Raw genomic sequence first — 27,313 nt, forward strand, 5'->3', positions numbered from 1 at the left:
AGTTATATCATCTAAGCCATAGTTGTCCAGACGTTTGGCTTTGGGTCACATTGAATGAGGAGGAATTATCTTGGGCCATATATAAAACATGTAAAATAGTTAATGTATATACAGTAAATAGTAACTTAACTGATTAATTAATTAATTTGTAGGGCCAGGTTACTATCTGTCCAGGGCTGCATATGGCCTGTGGGCCGTGGGTTGGACACATCTGATCTAAGCAAATGTTTTCTACCAACATATTCTTAACACTGTTCTGGAAGTTTTCTTTGTCTCCTTTTAAAAACTGCCGTCACACTACACATCGGTGTAGTACATAAGCTAATATTTACATGGTTATTTACAAAAGTCTAGAAACCCTTGATGGACTTTTTTTTTTTTGCTGAAAATGGATGAAGATGAACTGATGATTTCTGGATTTACTGATTAAAAATAGCTATAAATGGGGAAAAGGGAATTACATTCTGTAATTTTGAAGGTAGGAAATAGTATCAAGTATGTTTATACTGTAAGCAAGATAAGTAAGTGCCTTCATTAAGGTTTTTTTCTTCATTGTTTTCAACTTTTTTCTTTTATCTTTTTTGCTACTTCTATATTTTTTCATATTTATCTTTTAGCGTTTTAAAAACAAATCCTTACCTTAATAAATACAGATATGTATTATCATCTATTTCCAATTTTTGCTAAATAACACATTTCCAGGTAAACATTGGATTGGGGTTTAAAGGATCAATTTCCTTGAAAGCTGTAGTGTATGTCAGCTAGTCAAATAAGTGCTTTCCTGCCTGTTTTTATAGCTCCATGTCACAGAATTTCTAAATGTCATCTTTGAAGCCCTGACAATTTCAAAGAGAACAGTAAGAAAAACACACCACAAAATATTTGATGTAAAAAAAACATCCTCTTGAAACACATGTTAGTATGTCAAATCTGTTCTTTACAATTGTTCAGTGGCTGAAACATTCTTAGCACAGAGTATAGAATATTTGATTCCTTACAGGAGAGATGGATGCTTTAGAAAACAAACCACTGTTTTAACTGTATTTTCCTTTACCAGTATATTAGCCCTTTCTAAAGGATGCTTTGTACTTCACTAACTGTCACGTAAACCATGTTTGTAGTTTTCTTGGACTTTAAAAGAGCTAATTTCAATAAACTTAGAGAGAGCTTGGGAAGGATTCCATGGATGAGAATCCTAAAGGGGAAAACTGACTCAAGAAGCTTGGGAAATTTTGAAAAGTGAGATAATAAAAGCCCAGACTAGCACAATACCAACAAAGAAGAAAAATAACAACTCACAGAAGAAACCAGCATGACTGCATAAAGAACTCTCTGATAAATTGAAAGATAAAAAGGACAAGTATAAAAAGTGGAAAGAGGGGCACATAACTAAGGCAGAATATCAGCAAATAGCCCGTGCCTGCAAAGATGAAGTGAGGAAAGCTAAGGCTCAAAATGAACTAAGGCTTGCGACCAAAGTCAAAAATAACAAAAAAAGCTTCTTACAATATGTAAAAAATAAGAAAAAAGTTAAGGAAATGATTGGCCCATTATTGGGGGAAAGTGGCAAAGTGACAAGCAACAGGGGGAAAGCAGAACTATTTAACTCATTTTTTGCATCTGTCTTTACACAAGGAAAAAACAGTCCAACCTATCAAAAACAGTGTCATAAAAAACAGAATAGAAACACAAGTTAACACAGGCAAGAAAATGGTAAATGAGCACCTGTCTAGCCTAGATGAGTTCAAATCACCAGGACCAGATGGATTACACCCCAAGGTTCTCAAGGAACTGGCAGATGTGATTTCAGAGCCACTGAACTATATTTTTCAAAGATCTTGGAGCACTGGGGAACTACCAGAGGACTGGAAAAGAGCTGATGTAGTTCCCATCTTCAAAAAAAGGGAGAAAAATAGATCCAGGAAACTACAGACCTATCAGCCTGACCTCAATTCCTGAGAAGATTCTGGAAAAGATAATCAAACAATGAATCAGCGAACACCTAGAGGCAAACAAAGTCATTACTAAAAGCCAACATGGGTTTGTCAAAAACAGATCATGCCAGACAAATCTTATTGCATTCTCTGACCAAGTGACAAAATTAGTGAACCAGAGGAATGCTGTGGATATAATTTACTTGGACTTCAGTAAGGCATTTGATAAAGTAGATCACAACCTATTACTTAATAAGATAGAAAAATGTGGATTAGACAGCATCACCAACAGATGGATTCATAGCTGGCTGACCGGCCATACTCAGCATGTGGTCCTCAATGGAACTGCATCTACATGGAGGGAAGTGTGTAATGGGGGGCCCAGGGCTCTGTTTTAGGCCCAGGGCTCTTCAACATCTTCATCAATGATTTGGACGAGGGGATAGATGGGAAACTCATCAAATTTGCAGACAACACCAAGCTGGCAGGAATAGCCAATACTCCAGAAGATAGGCTTAAGATACAGGAGGATCTGGAGAGACTTGAACACTGGGCGCAATCTAACAAAATGAAATTCAATGGTGAAAAAAGTAAGGTTCTACATTTAGGCAGGAAAAACCAAATGCACAGGTATAGTATAGGTGGTACCTTGCTCAATAGTAGTAACTGTGAGAGGGATCTTGGAGTCCTAGTGGACAATCACTTAAATATGAGCCAGCAGTGTGCTCCAGCTGTCAAAAAAGCCAACACAGTGCTAAGGATAGAATCAAGATCACGTAAAGTATTAATACCACTTTACAATGACTTGGTAAGGCCACACTTGGAATACTACATCCAGTTTTGGTCACCACGATGATTCTAGAAAGAGTACAGAGAAGAGCAACAAAGATGATTAGAGGACTGGAGGCTAAAACATATAAGGAATGGTTGCTGGAATTGGGTATGTCTAGTTTAATGAAGAGAAGGGCAAGGAGTGACATGATAGCAGTGTTCCAATATCTCAGGGGCTTCCACAAAGAAGAGGGAGTCAAGCTATTCTCCAAAGCACCTGAAGACAGGACAAGAAGCAACGGATGGAAACTAGTCAAGGAGAGAATCAAACTAGAACTTAAGAGAAACTTCCTGACAGTTAGAACAATTAACCAGTGGAACAACCTGCCTCCAGAAGCGGTGAATGCTCCAACACTGGAAGTTTTTAAGAAGAGACTGGACAGCCATTTGTCTAAAATGTTATAGGGATTTCTGCCTGAGCAGGGGGTTGGACTAGATGACCTCCAAGGTCCCTTCCAACATTATTATTATTATTATTATTATTATTATTATTATTATTATTATTGTTGTTGTTGTTGTTGTTGTTGTTTTGTTGTTATTGTTATTGTTATTATTATTATTATTGTTATTGTTATTGTTTTGTTGTTTTGTTATTTGTGAGACAAAATAATAATAATAATAATAATAATAATGATAATAATAATAATAATAATAATAATAATAATAATAATAATAATAATAATAATAATAATAATAATAATTTGTCTCACACATTCTTGGCTAAAGTTGAAACACTGTAAGTATATGAATCATAAGTGCTACAAATTCTCAATAGAATTAAAGCCCACTGTTTTCATTGGAGCCCTCTGGTAGATAAATGGCTACAGCAGTGGTCCATGAGTTAGCTCCTGCCTGCAGGTTGGATGTTATTATTGGGGAGAATTGAAACTCAAAACCTCATTATTCCCTTGGATACAAGAAGGAAAGAAATCAAATAGACTTGAAGACTGCTATTCTTTCTCTCTATTCAGAACTCTCAAGAAGTGAGTCTATTCATGCCAGTATTTTGACCTGTTTGCTTGCTTTTGAAATTAGACCCAGGGTAGAATGAACTTCTTGGATGATGGATTTTCTCCCCTAACTCTAATTATTCTGAATTTGTAGTGGCAAAGCTCAGGAAGGCATATTTACCTTTTTGCTATATTTCTCTCAACTTAATAATCATTGTGGAAACTACCTATTAATAGTGGGAGAAAAGAGATACCAGTATTTTTCCCCAGTTGGGTACATTTTTAGACTGACGAATCATTATGGGAAGCTAAATGTCAAGAATAGAACTCCACTTACATTTGGACTGTCACGTTAGAAATCAGGAAATCCTTTTACACAGCTTGTAGTACAAATCATTCGGCTTAGCATTAACAAAATTATAGTCCCATCAGCTAGATCAAGGAGATGACTTCTACATAGTACATATATGAAAGACTCTGAAACTAGTTGAGATGCACATATAGATGCTAATATCCTCATATACATTTCCCCCGTTTAAATGAGGAGCAGTAAAATTTGGGAATAAATATTATACAGCAACCTTGCCCAGTCTGGTGACTCTAATACATGGCGACCTAAAGGGGTGGAGGAGGAAGAGCAAGTGACGTGCAATGACCATATCATGATGGTATACAATCTGTGTCATTGGTACAATGTCATTGCATAATAATTTAGTTTCATTGCAATTGTTCTTTCAAAGTTGTCCAGAAGGTCTGAAACCAGTAATTAATACATCCATATGCTGCAAGACCATGACATGAACTATATCCATTATCATAATTATTTTATCTTTTCCCCTTTTAATTGTTAGAATGGCACTGCAGGTTGTGGGAGCTCTGCCTTTTTATAGAGGCCAGGGTTCAGGTAAGAAAACCCGATGAGATGCTCCATGGAAAATACAATAAAAGGGAGACAGCAACTACAAAGAAGTTGTATAAGGACAAGAGCTGTGGACTTGTAGGCCTTGTGGATTTCTGGGGAAGAAAGTTTGAAACTTAAGCCTTTCCTTCTATGGGTTCAGATGTGCTACTCTATAATGAGTTATTCTTGTATTATAATTAGGAAGACAGTTCAGTCTGATCTATAATCACTTTGTTATATTTCTTTAGAAGATAGAAATTATTATTATTAGAAGATAGGTTGTGCTTCACCATTAGCCTCTACAATACAACTAGCATGTACTTACAGTATTCACCAAATCTAACCTTCCATCATTGAAACTGATTGGAGTTAAATGCATGGCTGCTGTCCTCTAAACCAGAGGTCCCCAACCTTTGGGGCACCAGGGACCGGTTCCATGGAGAGAGGCTTTTTCTTGGACTGGAGGAGGCATGGTTTTGCGTGCTGCCTGCATCCTGTAGATGGGGCTTCGCTTGTTTGCACGGACCTGTTTCTGGCATGCCGCAGACTGGTGCCGGTCCAGGACTGGGATTTGGGGACCCCTGTTCTAAAACTTTCTACCAAATCATTATTTAATTGCTTAGGTTTAGAGGAAAAATATTTATGATAAGATTTGACTGAGTACAGTAGCTGACCACCAACTGATTCTTATCTTATATGCTTATAGAGGGCTAACCATGGTTGGTGAATACAGAAACCTTGGTCGACATGTTGCACAAAGCAACAGTTTTGTTTATAATTTGTGGATTATTCACAAAGCTGTGGTTGTGTTCGCCAATTGCATAAACCCTGACATGCAAACCACAATGCCTAGGATCAGGTAACATACTAAATCAAAATAAAGTCAGTCATATTATGTTTGTGTTAGCGCAACATAACAATGGTTAAAACATTATTTTCTCAACCCTGTTTTCTCAGTTTCCATGGCTATTGGTCATAGTGGTTGATGTAGTTGCAATGCAACTCATCTGGAGGATATTAGTTTGAGGAAAGCTATGGAAACAAGACATTTTCTTTAATTTATACCTCTGCAGCATTATACTATAACAGCTTTCCTTGAGCCGAGGAATTTGCAGTTCTGAGTATTTCCAACCAGCACAGCCAAAGGCTATTCTGACTGAGAGCTGTTACCCCAATACATCTGAAGTGCAGCAATTGGGAAACATTGTACTGTAGTAAATTATTTAGTTTAATCTACAGTACTTTGGCTTTCTTAATTTTCCTTGCATTTTAGCAAATTGTTTACAACTGTGTTAAAAAACAAGGATGTTGTCCCTTTGCAATTGCTGAGATAAAATTAAATAATTTTTTACATGGTATTTCCCCTTAAAAAGCCAATTTGCCTTTTGAATTTACTACTTCTTATCTTTGCCTTATTGCCATCAGCTTGCCAGTTAGGGTGGTTTGTGATCTAGATTGGCCAATAGACCAATCAAACTGAGGGAGGAGTTGTGACATCAGGTATTTGATGGCATATTGACCCCACACCTGCTGCAGTTACAATTTTCCATTCACCAAAGCAATACCTAAGATCTATAGGGGGCATTTCCACAAATGTTGCTATTAGAAATAACAACAGAAAGAAAATAAAGCAGTAAGTGTAACTGACTGGCAAAAGAACTTCTTTGTGTTTTGTCTGTCTCAGTAGCTGTAATGTCCAGAAGAAAGATTCATAAAGATGATCCACTTGACCTACCAGATGGACTCTTCTTTAAAAGATCCTTGCGATTGTTTAAGGAACTGGTTGACAAAACAGTTGCCCAGAAAAGGGAGCAAAGATTAGGCCTGCCTGTAAAGGATTCTGGTAAGGAAATACTTCCATTTGATGTATTGTTCTCTGATATATGTATTTACTTTTTTATTAGCTCCTTTTTGGATGGCCAAAGAAAGCAAAATGCAATTACAGACAGGTGAATGGTGGCAAATAAAATATAACTATCCAGCACAGTGTTTAAGTTGTAAGTCCAGAGTCCCGCCAATAGAACATTAATAGGACAGCTGTATGACTAATAAAGTACTGTACAGTATGGCACTTGACATGGGTATGTATGCAGACCCTTATAAAATAACAGAATTGAGCAGAGGGCCATAAATCCTTTGGAATAGGACATGATGGATTGCTGCAGAATTACCTGAGGTTTAATACTGATCTTAAAGCATAACAAATTCATTAGGGGTATAAAAAAAAACCCAAACCCTTTCAGCAGCAATAAATGGAATTTTTAAAATTTTCTGTTTGTGTGAGATATATGGGGACCCAACCCATTTCTTACAGAGTGTTGCAAACTTTTTATTATACACTCCAAAGCCAAAAACATCTTACTGTATTTTTTCAGAATTTCCAAGATTTTTAATAGCAGCGTATGTTTATTTATTTATTTATTTATTTCGATTTATATACCGCCCTTTTCCCGAAGGACTCAGGGCGGTTTACAGGGCAAATTAAAGATTAATAGTGGATTTCTACACAAAATAATGCTGATGGTGAGAAAAAGAAAAAGATGATGTGTTAACCTTTGTGGTTATATTCTGTGAGTGCATTATTTTGTTTTGATTGCAGAAGAAATTGATTATGACAAATTCTTTGATGCAGTAAAGAGTCTCTTTGGTCCAGATGTGAAAGCCCAAGATGTTAAAACCTTCTATAGGAAGATTAGCAACAACCCAGATGGGAAGACAGAATGGTGCGAGGTAAGTTATTTTCTTCTGATAACTCAACTTTTTTGACAATATCATATCTGACAGATCCGCAAAAATATGGAAAAGCAGAAAGAATGGGGGACAAGGTAGAGAGCGGTGTGTCTAGCATAGTAAAAGTTAGAGGTTTCACTGTAATAAAGGAGAAGGAGGAAGAATAAAGCCACAATGGCCTGGAAAGACTTTTCTAAGTGAGAAGAAAAGGAAGAAAGAGAAACAAACTCAAACTCTGCCCTAGTAAAAGAAACAGGAAATGTTTATTCTAAATGTTTTGATTAGTGATATGCATAAGTTTTGAATCCAGGCTCTCAAATTGGAAACATCCTATCTCAAATGCAAAACAGCTTTTCACACAGCAAGATTGTCCTGTTTCAGACTTTGAAATCTGAGTGTTTTAGATTTGCTTCATTTTACAGTAAATGTGGAACAGCTTTTAGGCTGTTTTGCACTAAAAAAATTAATAATCCTCAATACTATCTTTTGATGGCCTGTCCATCTAGACTACCCTATAGTTAAAATTCACTGCTCCCAATGTGAAAAATGATGCCTTTTGCAATTTAATGTACGTATTCAGCAAAGAGATAGCCATTCCTTTGATCATTGTACGGAAATGAATTCCAAATTGTTCTAGTCAGTTTCTGCCAAGGAAACAAGCAAAACATCTGAAATCAATTATCAAGGGAGTTTTACTTTAAAGACTCTTAAATAAACTCAGCTGGAACTAATCCCGTTTATTTCCTCTTTTGCTTATTTTCCTTTTATTCCTCCAGCAAAACAAATACACAGAGACTCAGGCCATTTCCTATGCTATCCTACAATGCTGAAGTCATCCAAACAATGTAGTGATGTCAGAATGAGCCCAACTATATTGTTTCAGCAGGATACATACCGCATTTTATGATTATTTTGTTGCCATGGGAGTTAGGGGTACTAGAAGAGGATGGTACTAAAAATAAAACAGGCCGCCAGGCATCTGACATTTCCATTTTTCTATCTTGCATTTATAACATTAATGCATTAATAACATTTAGACGTAATATATATCAAATGTGTTATAAAGGTAAAGGTTCCCCCGCACATGCGTGCTAGTCGTCTCCAACTCTAGGAGCCGGTGCTCATCTCCGTTTCAAAGCCAAAGAGCCAGCACTTGTCCGACGATCTCTCCGTGGTCATGTGGCCGGCATGACTAGACGCCAAAGGCGCACGGAACGCTGTTACCTTCCCACTGTAGTGGTCCCTATTTTTCTACTTGCATTTTTATGTGCTTTCGAATTGCTAGGTTGGCAGAAGCTGGGACAAGTAACAGGCGCTCACTCTGTTACGTGGCACTCGGGATTCGACCCGCCAAACTGCCGACCTTCTGATCGACAAGCTCAGTGTCCTAACCCACTGAGCCACCGCATCCCTGCAAATGTGTTATAGTAGTTATTAAATGAAAGCCCCAATGTTTTTATTTCTCACTTTTCTATTGGACTGTACAAATGCAATGTGCTTTATCCATAAGTCAAGGCAGTGTTCATGATATCTCTCTTCCCAGGCTTTATTTACTACCAGACCACTTGTGACCCACTGGTTTTTTGTTTCAGACACATTTCCTTACCTGAACAGAGAAACAGAAGGTCCACTGCCAGGTTATAAAAGCAGTGGAAGCGAGAGTGACTTCCAACTTCCTACTAGCTTCCCCATTGACTTTTCAGTAGGTGGCAGAAAACATTGGAAATGACAATCACATAAACATGGCAGTGCAGCAGAACTAAAACAGTCAGAACCTTATCAAATTTCAGTCCCATGGTAGTCCTGGATTCTGAAATTTGAATACATTCTGCAAGATAGACCATTTGAGGTATGGTGCTTCAATAATGGTTGCCCTATGATAGTGAATAGTAAAATATAATAAAGCACATCTTCCTTCCCCCGTTCTTACCACTTTCTGCAAAGGAACGATCAAGAGCATCCTGTCATATTGCATTACAGTCTGGTTTGGAAGCATTACTTCTTCAGGCAGGAAGGCGGTGCAGAGAGTGGTGAGGATGGCTGAAAAGATTATTGGCACTTCTCTCCCATCCATCCAGGACATAGCATATAAGCATTGCTCGAGCAGGGTCTGCAAGATTGTCTGGGACACTACACATTCTCTTCATGACCTGTTTTCCTAGTTACCCTCTGGGAAGAGGCTTCATGGTATCTGAAGCAGAACATCCAGATTCAGTCACAGTTTTGTTCCATACAGTATTAACCTTGTGAACTCTAAAGCTTCCTCCTTCCGTTATGTATTCAAGATGGACAGTGATTAATATTTATATGCTACTTATATCTAAGGGTATAGGTCTGTACATATGTTGTATAAAGTATGTTTTAAATGTGTGTTATGTATGTTTACACTTTGAGAGCAAGCAACTAAATTTCATTTTTAATGTGTGCCATTGTGCCCACAGTAAAAAAAAGATAAAGGTCGGTCTCTCTGTCTGTCTGTCTGTCCGTCCATCCATCCATCCATCCATCCATCCATCCATCCATCCATCCATCCATCCATCTATCTATCTATCTATCTATCTATCTATCTATCTATCTATCTATCTATCTATCTAAATCTTAGGAATTATAAAAAGAAATAGATATTGAAACACATTATCTAAACTGGCTTATTATTTATGTCATGAACTTTTTTTCTAATTATCTGCTTTAGAATGGACAGTGTATTAAAATACTTGAGTACTTAAAATACTGTCAGAATTCATTGTCCTTGATCTTCAGACATGTACTCTATCACAAACATTCCTCATGTTGGCAATTATTTCTTGTACAACATACAATACCCAAAACCAAATATTTATTTTTCATGATTATTTAAATTTACATATCATACATTTTTGGGGTTTAATTTAGATATTTGGATACTACATGGTGGAAGGCGATATTCTTGCTGCCCAGCTTGATGAAGAAAATATGGTTTTCCTGGTATCCAAAAAGCAGCGGATTGCAAAAGCAGGTCTGGTTTTCAATGTTCCACCCCTAATAAAAGTTCAGCCTCATTTATTTGTATAAGCAAAATAATGGTGTATAGTTACATTGGTTAAACGTACTTTTCACATTATTATATGTTATGTAATGTATATTTTCTTCAATCACACTTTCCCATCACTGTCTTATTTGGCATTTTTCCAATCAGAAACACTCAGTTTTATTCTGTTTCCTATACTTGAAAACTGATGGCTATTTTCATACAATATGTTTAACGTGGATACTGAAGAGGCTTGTGCAAAATATTTAAACTTGTCAATGAACTGTGTTTGCACAACATACTGAGTAAAGAAATTATCACTAATCAAGCTTAACAGCTTGTGCAACTGCATTGGTTAAATGTTTATCTAATCCAATTAAGTATATATAAATATAATAATGGGGTTAGTTGTAGACTTTGGAGTTTTCTTAAAATAGGTTTTGATGTGACATATATGCACATACAGTATGTATCGGGACAACAGTTAACATATGTATATAACTATCACATCCTTAACCATCACATTTATAATATCTCCACAAGTATGCCTTATACTTTCATCACCCAAGGGGACATCATATAATTTTGTTTTGGTTTTTTCCTGCTCAGGGTTGACTTATTTGTTAAGCATTGCAATGATCTCAGAAATGCTTTGCACACATCAAACATAATTATTAAGTTTAAGTTTAAGTTTATTATATTTATATACCGCCCTTCTCCCGAAGGACTCATTGCATTCAACAATGAACTTTCAATTTCATATTTATGCAAAAACATTGCATATCCCCAGTCTATTCACTTTATCTGTTCACTTTCTGTAAATGAACAGTCTGCTTTCTCGTAATCATACATTTTTGTCATCTGGTCAATGCACAGCATTTCTTGAATTTTGTTCAATAAATGGCTGAAATAACCACTTCATAAGCAAATTAAGTTTGTATTTTAACATATTTCCAATTACACCATTTATATGTGCAGGGTCATATTGAATTTCAGGTTTTTTTCTTGGACACTAACATAACATTTGTTTTAATTCCACTGCTCAACATACTATTATCATTCCCACAGAGATCTCTAAAATACGCCTTGCAGCATTCTCTTGCCTCAATTTCATCCTAATTCATTTCATATTTTTTATTTTTTAATTCATTCACTGTGCTGGAGACACTTTGCTTAGTCTTTTTCATCCATGTCCATAATAACTGTTTATTTCCATAAAAAATGTTCTGCATCTGCTCTGCTCCATCTAACCTTACTGTTCCATGCTGTTTTGACTGCATTCTTTGCATCTTTTTACCAACATAGCATTTAATATCTTTTCTTGTCATATTTTGCAGTAATCATTATCTAATCTATTCCATAACCTCTTTCTGTTACATTATTCCACCAAGCATAATTTTTCATGCTTCCCATTAGTGTAACTCCCACACGCATTTTCTCTACTGTGGTACTTTTTAAAATAATATTTGCTATTTTGTTTCAAGAGGCTTCCTCATTATCATTCCTTATGCCCTTCTATTCAGTTTGTAGGAAAATGTCTTGCACCTTCTCCTCTTGCAATTTTTCTGTTTTCACCTTTCTTTTCTTTCATGGCATTATATACAAGATCCTTTCTTGATATTACCAAGAATGATCCATCACACATTTAAAGTCTCTCATCACCTTTGTATTCTTTAGTAATTCAGTCTTTTATCATTAAATCAATCATGTTTTTTTATTTCTTCCTTTGTCATACATACATGTGAATAGATTTATGCTTAACAGACATTTTTCTAAAAAGGTACCCATTAAGCAATCTCATTGTTCATTCTTGGTACCCCATATGGCTCAATCTCTTTTTCAACCCATCCCCATTCATTCATGTCACCTAACAATATCACATTCATTCATGCTACTTCTTGCAGCATTCATAATCCTATGAATTTCTACTTTGGTTCATATTTGTTGTTGTTGTTGTTCAGTTGCTAAGTCATGTCTAACTCTTTATGACCCCATGGACTATAGCATGCCAGTCCCCCATTGTCTCCTGGAGTCTGCACAAATTCATGTTCGGTTGTGTCGATGATACTATCTAACCATCTCATCCTCTGCTGTCCCCTTCTCCTTTTGCCTTCAATCTTTCTCAATGTCAGGGTCTTTTCCAATGAATCCTCTCTTCTCATTAGGTGGCCAAAGTATTTGAGTTCCAGCTTTAGTATCTGTCCTTTCAAAGAACAGTCAGGATGGATTTTCTTTAGGATTGACTGATTTGATCTTACAATCTAAGGGATTCTCAAGAGTCTTCTCCAGCACCACAATTTGAAAGCATCAGTTCTTTGGTGCTCAGCCTTCTTTATGGTCCAATTATCACAGTCATACATTACTACTGGGAAAACCATAGTTTTGACTATACAGATCTTTATCGGTGCAATGTCGCGTTGCACAGAGAGACAGACACTTGAGCTGGGTAGTATTTCTTTATTGAGTCAGAAATGAAGCTGGAGCAAAGGGGTACCTGGTGCCTCTTTATACCTGCCCAGGTGAATGGCGACCAATAGATTTAAACCTGGGCTTCCCGCCAGTGCAGGTGGCCAATGGATTTAAACCCTGGCTTCCCGCCAGAGCTGACCATGCCCTGGGGCTGTCAATGACTCGCTCTATTCAGGCTTTCCCGCCAAAAGCAGTTATAGCCTGGAGCTGTCCAGCCCCCTGCTGTGCTGACATTTCCGTGTATGCTTTAAGAGCATACACTACACCCCTTGCCCCATAGTGAGGAATTACCCTCTGTCATTCTGTCTCCATAACTATATACACTTATTTACACTATACACAAAGATTTACATACACAAGAATTTACAATTGTTATTCCTTGGTTGCCTCTCCATCCCCCTAAGAACGCACATAGTCCGCGAGGTAGCTTGGAGCCTTGTGCGGCCTGCTTGATCTTCTTGGGACTGGTTCTCCTAGTGGTGTGGTGCTGTGACTAGACTCTCTTCCTTGTTGTAATTGTTGTGGTGGATTGTGGTGTGTGTGTGTGTGTTGTGGTGCCCGGTTTTTGTGTTCTGCTGGGTTCCAGTGGCTGCCTGCCTTTGCTGACAGTCTCCTGTCTGGGGTGGGGTTGCCACTGTGCCCCTCTGCTAGCCCTCCTGGGTGTTTGTGTTTGTGTTTGTGTTTGTGTTGGCTCTTCCTCCTCAGTCCCCAGTGTGTCCTCAACAACCCTTTCAGGAGCCCTTTTCCTCAGCTGGTCCAGGTGCCTCTTCCAATGGAGTCCCCCCTCCACCCTCACTTTGTAGGAAAGGGGTCCTGTTTGCTCTAGTATCTCCCCTGGCACCCATGGGTGACCTGAGCTATAGTTCCTGGCCCAGATTGGGTCCCCCGTGTTGAAACTTGTTTTGATGTTGGGGGTCCCAGCGTCTGCTGCTACCCTGTCTGGGTGAAGCCTGTCCAGTTTTGTTATGAGGCGTCTGCCCCATCTGAGCTCCGCTGGGCTTTTGCCTGTGGCAGTGCAGGGTGTTGCATGTTGGTGTAGGAGGAATGTGGCCAGTCTTTGCTTCCAATTTCTCTGTACTATGCGCTTGAGGGCATCCTTTGTTGTCCACACGAATCGTTCTGCCAACCCATTACTGGCAGGGTGGAAGGGAGCCGAGGTGGCGTGCCTAATCCCCAAGGTCCTCAGGAACACCTGGAAATCCGAGGAGGTAAATTGTGTTCCATTATCTGACACTATCACATCAGGCAGACCATGTATAGCAAACATCCCCCTCAATGCTTGAATGGTTCCTGCTGAGGTCATGTTGCCCACAGGCACCACCTCCAGCCATTTAGAATGGCTGTCTACTGCTACCAGAAATGTGTGTCCTTGGAATGGGCCTGCATAATCTATGTGTACCCTGGACCATGGTGAGTGTGTTTCCTTCCACTTGTGAACCAGTGCATGTGGCTGTTCTGGCCGTGACCTCTGGCATGTGTAACACCCTGCTATTAGCTCTTCTATCTCCTTGTCCAACCCTGGCCACCACAGGTAGCTCCTTGCTAGGGCCTTCATTCTTACTATTCCTGGGTGGCCCTTGTGTAATGACTGGAGAACTCTTTCTCTGAGCCTTGTGGGGATGATGACTCTACTTCCCCACAAGAGGCATCCCTTGTGTGTGGATAGTTCATGCCTTCTGGAGAAGTAAGCAATGAACTCTTGCCCTGGTGATTTGTCCTGCCACCCACTGCTTACCCATGATTGTACCCTGCTCAGAACCTTGTCCTTGGGGGTCTCTGTGGCTATGTCCCTTGCGTTGAGGGGGCATTCTGGCAGTTCCTGAATTGCCACTATTTGGACAGCCGGTGCTGGGTCTAGCTCAGTATCCCTTAGGGGAAGTCTGCTGAGGCCATCGGCGTGCCCCATCTCTTTGCCCAGCCTGTGTACCAGTTTGCATGAGTATGCAGACAGGAATATGGACCAGCGTAACATCCGGGGTGACAGGATCTGTGGTGTCTGCTTCTCTGTTGTAAATAACCCTAATAATGGCTTATGATCCGTATAAATTAGAAATTCCCTACCATAAAGGTAGTCATGAAATTTCTTTACTCCTGCAACCACTGCCAGTGCCTCCTTGTCTATCTGGGCATAATTTCGCTCTGCAGCTGACAGGGTCCTGGAGTAGTAGGCGATGGGGGCCTGAGTTCCATCCTCCCTTAAATGGCTGAGAACTGCCCCAATCCCATAAGGGGATGCATCGCAAGCAAGGCAGATTGGCTGGTCCTCCCTGAAATGGGTGACTGTGGCATTGCCTGCTAACAGGTTCTTCAGTGTTTTGAATGCGTTGGCGTGTTTGTCAGCCCAGTCCCAGGATGATTGCTTGTCCAGCAACCTGTGTAGGGGTTCTGCAATTGTTGCCTTGTGTGGCAGGAATGTGTGATAAAAATTGAGGAGGCCCAGGAATGCCTGCAACTCAGATTTGTTTTTGGGAGTTGGGGCTTCTTTGATTGCCCTGACTTTGGATGCAGATGGGTGGATGCCTTGAGCATCAATCCTGAACCCCAGGAACTCTGTCTCAGTTACCCCAATCTTGCATTTCTCCCTTTTGAGTTTCAACCCTGCACCCCTGAACCTCTCAAGCACTGCCTTCAATCGGGCTGCCAGAACGTCCTCGGAGCTGGCTGAGATCAGGACATCGTCGAAATAAGGGCAAACCCCTGGTATTCACTTGAGGGTCCTTTCCATCACCTCCTGGAATATTCCAGGAGCCACGCTGACCCCGAACTGCAACCGGTCTACCCGGAACGCCCCTTTGTGTGTGATTATTGTTTGTGCTTTAGCAGCCTCTGGGTCTACCGGCAGCTGCTGATAAGCTTGGGCAAGATCCAGTTTAGCGAACACCGACCCGCCTTGCAGGGACGCAAGAATGCTGTTTACCGCAGGAACTGGGTATGAATGAGCGCTCAGAGCCCGGTTGATTGTCCCCTTATAGTCAGTGCAAATTCTAATTTCGCCGTTTGCCTTGAGCGGTGTTACGATGGGGGTTTCCCATTCCGCTCCATCGACTGGCGTTAGCACCCCCTGGTCTACCAGCTTATCCAATTCCCGCTCTATCTTATGTTTTAGCGCAAATGGAACCCTCCTAGCCTTCATCCTTATGGATTGCACCTGGGGGTTTAACTTAAATGAGATTGGGGAACCTGTGTACCTTCCCAGCTGCCCGTCGAACACGTCCGCAAAATCCTTGCAGACAGCTTCAAGGGAAAGGCAGCTCCGCGTCTGGTGAATCCCCATGATTCCGATGCCCAGCGTGTTGAACCACCCTAACCCCACGAGGCTGGTCCGCTGCCCTTCGACGACCAATACACTTAATTTGCCCTCGAACCCTTTGTACTGAACCCTCACCAACGCCTCCCCCCGGATGTTAATGGGTGAATTTTGAAAGCCAGAGAGGGTCAGTCTGGATGGCCTCAAGGGAACCCATTGTCCGCTCCGCTTGCAAATCTCCTTAAACGTTCCGGCGGAGATGATGGACACAGCTGACCCTGAGTCCAGCTCCATCGTGCAGGGGACCCCTTGCAGCTTTACCCTCAATTTTATTTTTGGGGTTAGTGCCACAAAGGCCCCCGTTAGACAAACGTCCGGCCGTCCCGCCGTGTGGCTGGCCGTCAGTCCCGGCAACTGCTCCCCGATACCTGTAGCGAACTGGAACTCCGCCTCCACTTCGTGCAGGCTATCCCGCTGCTTGCTCTTGCAGACCGCCACGATGTGCCCGGTTTTCCCGCATGCCCGACACTTGGCTGACTTGAAATGGCAGGTAGACTGGGGATGCTGTCCTCCGCAGCTGGCACAACGGGTCGACCGGGAGCTGTTCGTACCGTAGCCGGAGCACTGGGTAGACCGGGGTTGTCCGCAGCCGCTGTGCTGGGTAGACTGGGGCCCGCAACTGCAATGCTGGGTAGACCGGGGGCGATTCGCGCTGTAGCCGTGGAGTTGGGTAGACCGGGGACTGTTTGCTCCGCACCTGCACTCCTGGCACCTTGGGTCCGCCGCGGCTGGTCTTGGCTCCCTCACGTTGTCTCGGTTGGAGGTGACGGGTCGCTGTTGTCAGTGGATGGCGTCCACTTCCGACTCTGCCCCGTCCACGTCACTGCAACCGCTCAACTGGTGGATGGATCCGCCCTCTCTCGTGTCGGACTCCTCGGCTGCGTCCCAGGCTAGGAATTCCTCTTGGACATCCCTCAGGGTCAACTTCTGCTTTGCGAAAATTTTCTGGCGTAGCTTCCTGTCCCTCAACCCACAGACGATCCGATCACGCAGCCGGATCTCTATATTTTCAAAGTTACAGAGGCGAGCTGCCTGCCTCAGGACGGCCATGTATTGCTTGGCAGACTCACCCGGCCGCTGGTCCCGTTTCTCGAAGCGATACCGCCAGGCGATTTCGGACGTCTCGGGCTTGAAGTGCTCGGTCAGCATTGCCAGCAACTCGCTGTACCCGATGGTGTGGATGTCGTCAGGTGCACAGAGACCGACCGCCAGCTGGTACGTTTCTGTGCCGCAGCTGCAGAGTAGCGCAGCCGCTCTCTGCCGGTCATCTTTCACCCCGTTTGCCCGCAGGTAGCACTCGAGCTGCCCCACGAATGCTTCCCACTCCTCTGGGCGCTTGCTATTGAAAAGGGGATACTGACCCAGTTGTGCCATTCCGCCGTCTCGGTCGTCCTGCGTCTTGGTCCGGGGCTGCCGATTGGATTCCGTCCGCGGCTAGCGTTGTCTGGTGCAGGATCCCACCTTCGTCGCCAGTGCAATGTCGCGTGGTTGCACAGAGAGACGGACACTTGAGCTGGGTAGTATTTCTTTATTGAGTCAGAAATGAAGCAAAGGGGTTACCTGGCGCCTTTTTGTACCTGCCCAGGTGAATGGCGACCAATAGATTTAAACCTGGGCTTCCTGCCAGTGCAGGTGGCCAATGGATTTAAACCCTGGCTTCCCGCCAGAGCTGACCATGCCCTGGGGCTGTCAACGACTCGCTCTATTCAGGCTTTCCCGCCAAAAGCGGTTATAGCCTGGAGCTGTCCAGCCCCCTGCTGGGCTGACATTTCCGTGTATGCTTTAAGAGCATACACTACAATCGGCAAGGTGATGTGTCTGGTTTCTAATGCGTTGTCTAGGTTTGCCATAACTTTCCTCCCAAGAAGCAAGCATCTTTTAATTTCATGGCTGCAATAACCATTTGCAGTGATCTTGGAGCCCAAGGGAAAAAAAATCTGTCACTGCTTCCATTTCTTCCCCTTCTATTTTCCAGGATATGATGGGACCAGATGCCAAGATCTTAGTTTTTTTCTCAAGCCTACTTTTGCACTCTCTTCTTTTACTCTCATCAAGAGGCTCTTTAGTCCTCTTCACTTTCTGCCATTAGAGTGGCAGCGTCTGCATATCTGAGATTGTTGATATTTTTCTTGGCAATCTTAATTCCAGCTTCTGATTCATCCAGCCTGGCATTTTGCATCATGTACTTTGCATATAGGTTAAATAAACAGGGGAACAATGTACAGTTTATTTTGAGCCAATCAGTTGTTCCATGTCCAGTTCTAATTGTTGTTTCTTGACCTGCATACATGTTTCTTAGGAGACAGATAAGGTGTTCTGGTACTCCCATCTCTTAAAGAACTTGCTACAGTTTGTTGTGATCCATGCAGTCAAAGAAAACCCTTCATTCTTATCTGTATCAGTGTAAATCAGGCATCAGCAAGCCAGTTTCTACCCTTCTTTTGCCTGCACAGATATGTCTGGCAAATCTGCAAGTCAAGAAGCATGGCAATCATTGGATGGTGCCAGGTTAACGATAGGCTGTTGTTTCCAGGGTGCTTCATTTCTTATTCAGGGAGTTTGGCAGAGGCATGGACCTGGTGATCCGTGGCTTGCCTGTTCATTTTAGCTCACAGGCTGTGTTTGACACAAATTCATGCTTTCTAACATATGGTAGATACAGCTTTATTGCTGCTTCTCATAATTTATTCCTCTCCCATTCCAAATTGCAATTTCTATGTGACATAGTGAATACCTGATGAGCACACAGCCAGACATCATGGCCTAGTCAGTGAAGGTTGTCATCGCATGCTTTTTAATAATATAAAGTGTAGATTAGGTTTACTATGTAAATATGTCTGTGTAATGTGCAGCATCCTCTGGTTATAGTAAGGATGTAATATTGATAATTTGGGGAACATTTTTGGTAATATGGCACATGTGGAACAGAGTTAGTTGTATCTCAAGCAGAATGATGTTATCCTGTACACATTAGGATCTCTTCCCTAGATATTATTTTTTAAGGGGATGTATTTTTACCACATTCCATTAGCTAGGAGGCACATACAGGTGCATGCTTCATTCATTCATTCATTTTTATCTGAATGTAATCAAAATATGTGTCATTGCTTCTAGATCAGTTAACTAAATAACTTACAGGTTAATTAACTCCCTGCTTTTATACGTATTAATTCCTAGTTTAAATTATCTTTTGTTTATCTTTCTTGTAGGAGTCAAGAGAAGTGATGTAATAAGAAGCATGGTAAAGATACCTCAACTTGATTTTTTAGTAACAGCATCTCAGAGGGGAATGTTGTCTATTTTTTCTGGCCAGGTGATTTTGAAATATTTTTTTCTTTACTGAATTAAAATCCTGTCTAATGTGGACAGACACTTAAAGAATTGTGAAAGGCATTGTCCTGTCCTTATGTTTGAGTCAGTTTGAACCTCATACGAAAGAAATGTGATTTCAGATTTTCAGAAACTGATAATTATTTGCTTTGATATATTATTCTGGCACAAATTTATAGAAGCGATAGCCATAAAAATAAAAAGTCAGTCATGAGTATAAAAGTTTCACAGTCATAGTAGTAATAAAAGTTCTTAAGGTTTAAAAATGTCAGCTTCTCTAGAAATTAATAGTAAGTGTTCAAAACATTAGGAAAATTAGAGGATATGCCCCCAAAACTCCCCCAAACAAAACCTCAGCACTGCCTGTCAAAATACCTGTTTGAAGACATTCTGAAACTGGGATTCCAAATGATCCTCTTCCTGGTTACTTTTTATCTTTTGATGATATTTTGCAACAGAGAAAAAATTGTTAAGCCTTTGTTACATACTCCTCCTTTGCGGATATTGTCTCCTTTCTACATTTTTCTGACTGTGTCTTGTTTTCCAGATGCGAATACTAGCAAGCACCAGCATCCCAGTAAGTGTGCATTTCTCTCACATTTGGTTCAGCTAAGGAAGCCATTTAATTCATTAAAATGTACAACGGTAATAAAACTTTTTAAATTTCCTATATAAATGTACCTTTCCAGATAAATTATGTCCTTTTCATATAAGTTACTGCGTATACTATCTTTAAATTATCCATTCTAAAATCCAGTTACCTTCCAGAAAAAAATGATGGAAGTCATAAAAGTCAAATTGAACATATCTCATTTTTCTGATTTGTGACTATTGGTGATATTTTATATCACTTTTACCCAAGGATTACAAGACTTAATCCCAACCTAGTCCTCAAGGATAACAGTACCCCACCAATACATTATTTGGTGGCCATCAAGTTGCCAGGCTAATCTTGTTTATTAGGTTATTTTATTTTCAAAAGTATCATAAGCAAGCATGCTCAAAACAAATATCTCTCTGAAGCATAATAACTCATGGTATTCTGAGGAAAAACATACTGGGCGAGTTTGCCATTGAGTATAAGGCTGTTTTGGGTTACACTTTTCATGGCAGCCATTTTGTGAGAGTGCCCATAACAAGTTCTAAAGATGCAAGGTATATCCACTGTTTCAAAAAGATTGGAGATGTATGGACAAAATAACTAATTTGATGAAAGCTGATTTAAATATTAACAAAATAAGGACTTCAGATGGTGTTTGGAAACAAAATGGGATAACATGTTCCTACAATAGGAAGCTTTGGTTCACACCCTGCTTACCATATTCCTATCTTATTGAAGTTTCCAAATAAACATTTAAAATGGTTCTTTAAACAATAAACAATAATCAATAGGGATTTATTTATTTTACCACATTTCCAGGTCTGCTTGACATTGGAATGGGACCATTTGCTGCAGCCAATTCTTTCTTCTTATATATAAATTAAAATTTGAAAGTTCTTTGAAAATCAGTTTTAAGTAAGGCTGTTGCCGGGGAAGCTCAGTAATCAGAGAGACTGATTTTGCCAATATTTCTTTTTCATCAGGACAGTTCCTGGATCACCGGATGTGACTATCTTGGTCAACTGAAGCGTGTTGTTGGCGTGACAGAAAGAACTATCATCTTATGGGATTATAAAACACAAGGGAGTGCCCTGGTATGAACTTAGGGATGGGTATGTAGTAAACATAAGAACATATGTTTTCAGCAACTGCTAGTAATAAGAAATCAACACATGCAAATACAAATTCATTCAAAGGTATCATCGTATGGTGTACCTGTCAACTTTCAAGCTGACAAAGAAACATTGATAGAGATTGATATTGTAACCCTTTGGCATGCACAGAGTACCTTAATTCATTATAAGGGGGAATTGTATATATTGCATACAGGACAGTGTTGATATTGAAAATGGTCCCCAGAGTTGAGATTTTCCCCATTTCCCATTATGTGTAACAATAAAATTGTCTTCAAGTCAAACTGAACTGCTTGGTAGCAAGATAGCAGTGACTTTCCTTTTTTTTTTTGAAGATTTTGTTTTATTTCACTCTTACCTATAAACCTGGGATTCCCTGGAGATCTTCAATTTAAATACCAATCAAGTCTAACCTTGTTTAGCTTTTGAGCCAAGATATGATATGCCATCCCCTAAAGCCTCCTTTGTGTAGATTCAGTAATGTTGTGATGTGATCATATTATGTATGTTACTATTACTGCTCTAAATATTTTTTTTATTTTAATTCCATTTATATCCCGCCCTTCTCCGAAGACTCAGGGCGGCTTACAAGCTTAGCAGTAGCCTTCATTCTATGTATATGCCTGCTTATTAGGGCTTTCACACACACACACCCAAGCGGCATTATTACAAAGTCAGCTTAATTGCCTCCAACAATCTGGGTCCTCATTTTACCTACCTCGGAAGGATGGAAGGCTGAGTCAACCTTGAGCCTGGTGGGATGCGAACCTGCACTAATTGCAGGCAGCTGGTGTTACCTAAGGAGGCATTAGCCCACTGCTCCACCAAGTTGTTTGTTGTTTGTTGTAGTTGTTTATTGTTTATGGCACTTGCATTATACACATTCCTGAACAAACTTAAGCTTGGACACTAGGATATTTTTTTGGACCTAAAGAATTTATTGCATCTTCTGCCTTATCAGCTCACACTAGAATTGACCTCATATCCCACTCACCTTTTGACTATTATGGTGTACCCCATATGTGCTGCTATAGCTCAAAAACTATAATTGGTTCAAAATACATTTACCATGCGCTTGACTGAAACAAAGTATACTGATTATTTTACACCAGGCTTATCTTTTTAAAGTAGCTGCTTTTAAATCCTGCATTTTTAAAAATTCCTTAGTTGTTACCTTTTCAGTCCAAGTACTGTTTTAATTATTATGTTCCAGTTGTCAATTGAAACCACAGTATGATTTCTAGGGCTGTTACTTATAATGAAAAATTAGGTGAGAAAATTCATTAATAAAAGAAAGAAAATGTTTTATCAAAGGAATTAGTGGATACAATTTGCAGGAACCTACTGCTTATCAAGTCCCATTATTGATCTATAGCAGGGGTGTCAAACTCAATTTCATTGAGGGCCGCATAAGCATTGCGGTTGCCCTCAGGGGGCCGGGTGGGTGTGGCCTGGGTGGGCGTGGCCTACTGGGTGGGCGTGGCTAGAGTGCGTATGGCCTACTGGGTGGGCATGGCCAGCTCTACATTGTTCGCATCAAGGGTGCCTATGGGGGCCTGGGCAGGAGTGGGACAGATCTGAGGGTCTCTGGCAGGAGGAGGGTCTCTGGGCCAGGGCCAAGGCAGTGGGGGCCGTTCCTTCACTGTTTCCAGGATGGCTTTGCGGGCCGCATGAAACCACTTCGCGGGCCGGATCTGGCCCCCGGGCCTTGTGTTTGACATGTCTGATCTATAGAGTATATTGGAGTAGTCTTAATATACAGAATACAGTTTACCATTATAGATTTAAAATAATTTTATTAGAAAATTTTGCTAGAAGCAGATTGAAGCATTCTCTTCCCACTAGCAGCAGGACAAACATTACTATCACACAACATTCACTAGTATTTATCTTTTCTTTATAAAAGTCTACATAACCTATTTCTAAACAAAGATGGACTACTAAAAGTTGCACACAGATAGCAGTAAAGTTCTATAGTTAGAGGAAAATGTGTAAAATATTTTTAAAGGCAAAAGAGCAAATAGGGTTTTTTTTAATCCATAGGGAAAAAGCCAGAAAAAAAATATTGTCCCGCTATCACAGGCAGGATTAGCAAGTCATATATTTCTGTTAAACTTGTAGCTTTATTAAATAAACTTGTACATTCCAAGTGTATATTTGAAATTTATATCAGTTCTATATTAACTGATGTTTCTCCCCAAATTTGTAAGCATTTTCAGGTATAAGAGCTCCCTTTAGAGAACTGTACAATGTTCACAGTTCATAGGGAAAAAAAATAACGAACACCGATGAAGATATGATTATGGAACAAAGTAAATTGAAAGTGAGCCAAGAGCATTGTATCAAGTTCTGAAACCAATTACAGTTTTCAGTGAACTAATAAGATAAATGCAAAAGCATATAATGGAACAATTGCTTATTTTTGTAGGATAACTGCTGTGTAATAAAACCTATGGAACATTGCCTCCTCTCTGTTTCTGCCATTCCTCACCCATCAGAACTTCTAGTGAAGGATGACATCTTGCTGGGAGATGATGGTGGATATGTAACTTTGTTTACACTTACCAGTGATGACTTTGGTCTAAAACAAACTAAATCTAAAAAGAAGCTGCGCATGCTGATAATAGATTCTAAGAAATTCAAGAGGTAAGCCCATAATCGCTGAATCTCATTTTTGAAATTTTTAATTTAAAAATTATAATGTTTAAAAGGATGTTGTGAAAGAAAGCAATTACTGTATGTCTAGTGCATGCTGTATGGAGAAATAATTTTCAGGATGTATTTTCTACTTCAAATATTAAATTTTAAAGTGCTTATAGTGAGGGTTTCAACTAGCCAGCAATGCTATTTCTAAGAATATTCTATTCTTCTTCCTTGTGGTTTTCAGTTTTCTTATTTTTTCCTGTAAGGAGTCAACATCATAACCTAAATTTGATATTGTGGTACTTTTAGCCATCACAGTTAAGTATTCCAACTCTTGTAATTGATGTGAGGGTTTTTCCCCCCTAAAATAAATAAAGTGTAGAATATAAGAGTCATTCTAGATCAGACCAAAGGTTCAGCACATCTGGGAAGCTCAGAAGACAGACAGGAAGAGGCTATCTTTTTTATTATTTATCTCAAACAACTGGAAATTAAGAATGTTGCTTTTATGACATTGAGGCAATGCCCCAAAGGTGCTTTTTCAGGTGGCAACTGGACTTTCTTGATTTTCTTTGAAGACATTTCACTTCTCATCCAAGAAGCTTCTTCAGCTCTGACTGGATGGTGGGAAAAGGAAAGATTTATATTGCTTGCAGACAGCTGGTCATTTGCATTCTTTTAGAGAGTCGTTGAGGCCATTTGGAGGTTTACCTGTGTCCTCGGTCACTTGAGTAGTGCAAATGTGTGTGGGGCCTCCTTGGTTGCAGGATGTTTTCTGCCCTGTGTCCCTTCATTGTTGAAGACAGATGTGCCTTTTAAATTAATGTTTTGTCTTATCACCTCCAGCATTAAACGTAAACTGCATGATGACTGGGTTATAAAAGTAAAATACATTCCAGCTTTGAACTGTTTTGGATCCTGTTCATTGGATAGCATTCATTCATTGGTTTTGGATGACCTGAAAAGACTTGAAGACAATTTGTAAGTTTGTTTGTGTTTTTATATGGCATCCAGCTTAAACTGTGTGACTATTGAAAATATAAATTTTAATTATCCAAAACCCAGCAGAGATTGTTCATATAACTGAACAAAGTAGTGTTTACAATTGGTTCTGATCTGCTTCCTAGAATATGTTTTTAAAAATAAAAACATCCATGGATTACTTCCTTTCTACTCACTTTAATGTTGCTTACATTGTCTGGTAATATTGAAAGCTGTTGCCTTCAGTGACTTTTCATTTGAAAAATTATGCAAGTGATTTTGTCAGATGCATCTGTGATAGAAATTTGAGTCCTAGCACAAAGTCTTCTATAGACTTAGATTCTGAAATCAGTTTCCCAGGACTACCATCATATAACTATATATTTATGCAAAAACCACTCATACTTAGGTGTTTGCATGATCAAATGTCTTGTTACAATTACAGACCTGTCAGGGAATTTTCGGTACTGAGGGGAGTTAATGCTTTCACGTATTGTATAAAAGCCAATATCATGGTTACAGGAGGTAAGTAAACTGCATTAATCTAAAAGCCTTTGTAATTATCTTGAATGCTTTTTGCTTCTGCAAAATATTCACGTAGCACAGTTAATTCTTCCTATTTGTGAGAGAATCAAAATCTGTACAAGGCTTCTAAAGCACTCTATCTTAAGGCCTGGGGGAAGAGCTAAATGTTTAAAGATTTCCAGAACATCATCAAGGTGGGTTACAAACTGCTATGGTAGATTAAAAATATTTTTCTAGAACTTGAGAGGGGAAAAAACACCCCAAACTAACCAACCCTTCAAGTTTGAGGAACAGAAACACAAAACATTTTTTTTGGTACAATGTATTTTGTAAAACAACTCACCAGAGTGTCCTTATTTTAGAACACTCTGTTATAGCAACACAAAGATGGCTAACTCAAACTGATCACAGCAATTGAAAATCTTTTCTGACTTTCTAATTACATCTGAAAATAGTTACATATTGGTTCAATACAGTATATATAAACAAATACTCATTTCATAATTGGCTTGGTCATTCTTATGAACAAATCAATATATATATATTACTCAGGAATTATTCAAACATCGTTTTTTCTTCCTGGCTGGCCTAATTCTACTTCTAGGTCTTTCTGGCTGATCTAGTCTGATGTTTTCATATTTATTGATCTTCAGACATGTGGATTGGGAATTTAGGATTGAAGCCTTCCACATCTGGAGGGCAGCAAGCTGGGAAATACTGCTTTCTATAAATAAAATAAGAAAATAAATGATCCATTTAATTCCAGGAGAAGATAAGATTCTTCGTTTATGGCATCCAAACATCAACACCAAGCCAGTGGGGAAATTGATGGGACATTTATTTAGTATCACAGAGATTGTCACCAATGAAAAGGATCAACACATTATCAGTCTTTCTACTGCAAAGGTATGGTATTACCTTTGACTTAATGAAAACCATATTCTCTGCCAAAAGTGACTTTTTTCTGTTATGAATTGTTAAATACTATTTTCTGTTTATAGGTTCCAGATCTGAAATAAATGCAGTATAATTCCATTTTCCTGTTCATCAAAGTACATATTATGTATTTGTCTGTACAGCATCATTTATTTCTATGGATCATAATTTTAAACTAAAAGACAAGATGCTGATAATATTAAGAGGATGCTACCAATGTCTCAAATCTAAGAAAAATTCCTCTTTTATCAAAATGTTTAACAGATATAACGAAGTTTTCTAAGATATCTAAAACATGGTTTTTAGATTTTTTTAATTGCATCTTTATTATTTTTTAGAAATAACTCAAGATCACGAACAAACCTAATAATCCTTCCTCCAATAAAGGAGAATATTTGTAGCTCAGTGTTGAAATCAGGAGTCCTTGCATTTATTAAATTATTGCATTTGGCAAGGGGAAATCCTGAATATTTTAAAAAAGGTTAACTCTAAAAAGACCTTTGGTTACCAGGCTGAGCAAATGTACAAACTATGGAAATTATGATTAAAATATGCATAAGGTTAAAAATTCTATTTTTATTTTTAAATAGTTGCTGTCCTGGGTTATTTTCATTTCAGTGTTCTTTCTGGGGGAAAAAACATTTGCTATACTTATTTTACACTCCATATCCAAGCTTATAAGATATCAATGGCTGTCAGCTTAAGTATGTTTAGATTCAACCTCTTCATTTTTAGCACAGGCACTCTATGTATTTTTGTACACTAATTCCCAACATCAAGTCAGAATAACCAATTATCAGAGAAGCTTGGACTGGTAACTAAGCTATATCTGTAGGGTCTTACATTGTCTCTTCCTGCTTTAGTGGCAATCTGGACTATATTTTATTGAGAACATTTGGTATAATGGTTTCAGAAATTATTGGAGCAAATAATGAACATGTTTTGCCCTTAGCAAAACCACGTAGTTGTAGGACTTAAATAATAATGTGATTTTCTTTTTCCACATCTCACTAGTTCCCCTGAGCCAGGAGCTCA

At 39.5% G+C, this 27,313-nt stretch overlaps 1 protein-coding gene across 1 annotated transcript in view; it reads left to right on the forward strand.

Annotated features, from left to right (window-relative positions):
- Positions 1-6,308: 6,308 nt before the first annotated feature.
- WDR64 (WD repeat domain 64) overlaps positions 6,309-27,313 on the forward strand; it is a gene marked incomplete at both ends in the record, with an annotated part of 60,212 nt that continues 39,207 nt past the window's right edge. Inside the window, 10 exons of the mRNA XM_081312614.1 lie at positions 6,309-6,459; positions 7,216-7,346; positions 10,239-10,341; positions 19,339-19,442; positions 20,007-20,036; positions 21,044-21,154; positions 23,622-23,839; positions 24,683-24,817; positions 25,263-25,342; positions 26,109-26,248. Of these exons, the coding sequence (XP_081168740.1) occupies positions 6,309-6,459; positions 7,216-7,346; positions 10,239-10,341; positions 19,339-19,442; positions 20,007-20,036; positions 21,044-21,154; positions 23,622-23,839; positions 24,683-24,817; positions 25,263-25,342; positions 26,109-26,248 (1,203 nt within the window). The remainder of the gene's footprint in view (positions 6,460-7,215; positions 7,347-10,238; positions 10,342-19,338; positions 19,443-20,006; positions 20,037-21,043; positions 21,155-23,621; positions 23,840-24,682; positions 24,818-25,262; positions 25,343-26,108; positions 26,249-27,313) is intronic.

This window comes from Vipera berus (assembly GCF_964194415.1).
Source record: "Vipera berus genome assembly, chromosome: 1".
NCBI lineage: Eukaryota > Metazoa > Chordata > Lepidosauria > Squamata > Viperidae > Vipera > Vipera berus.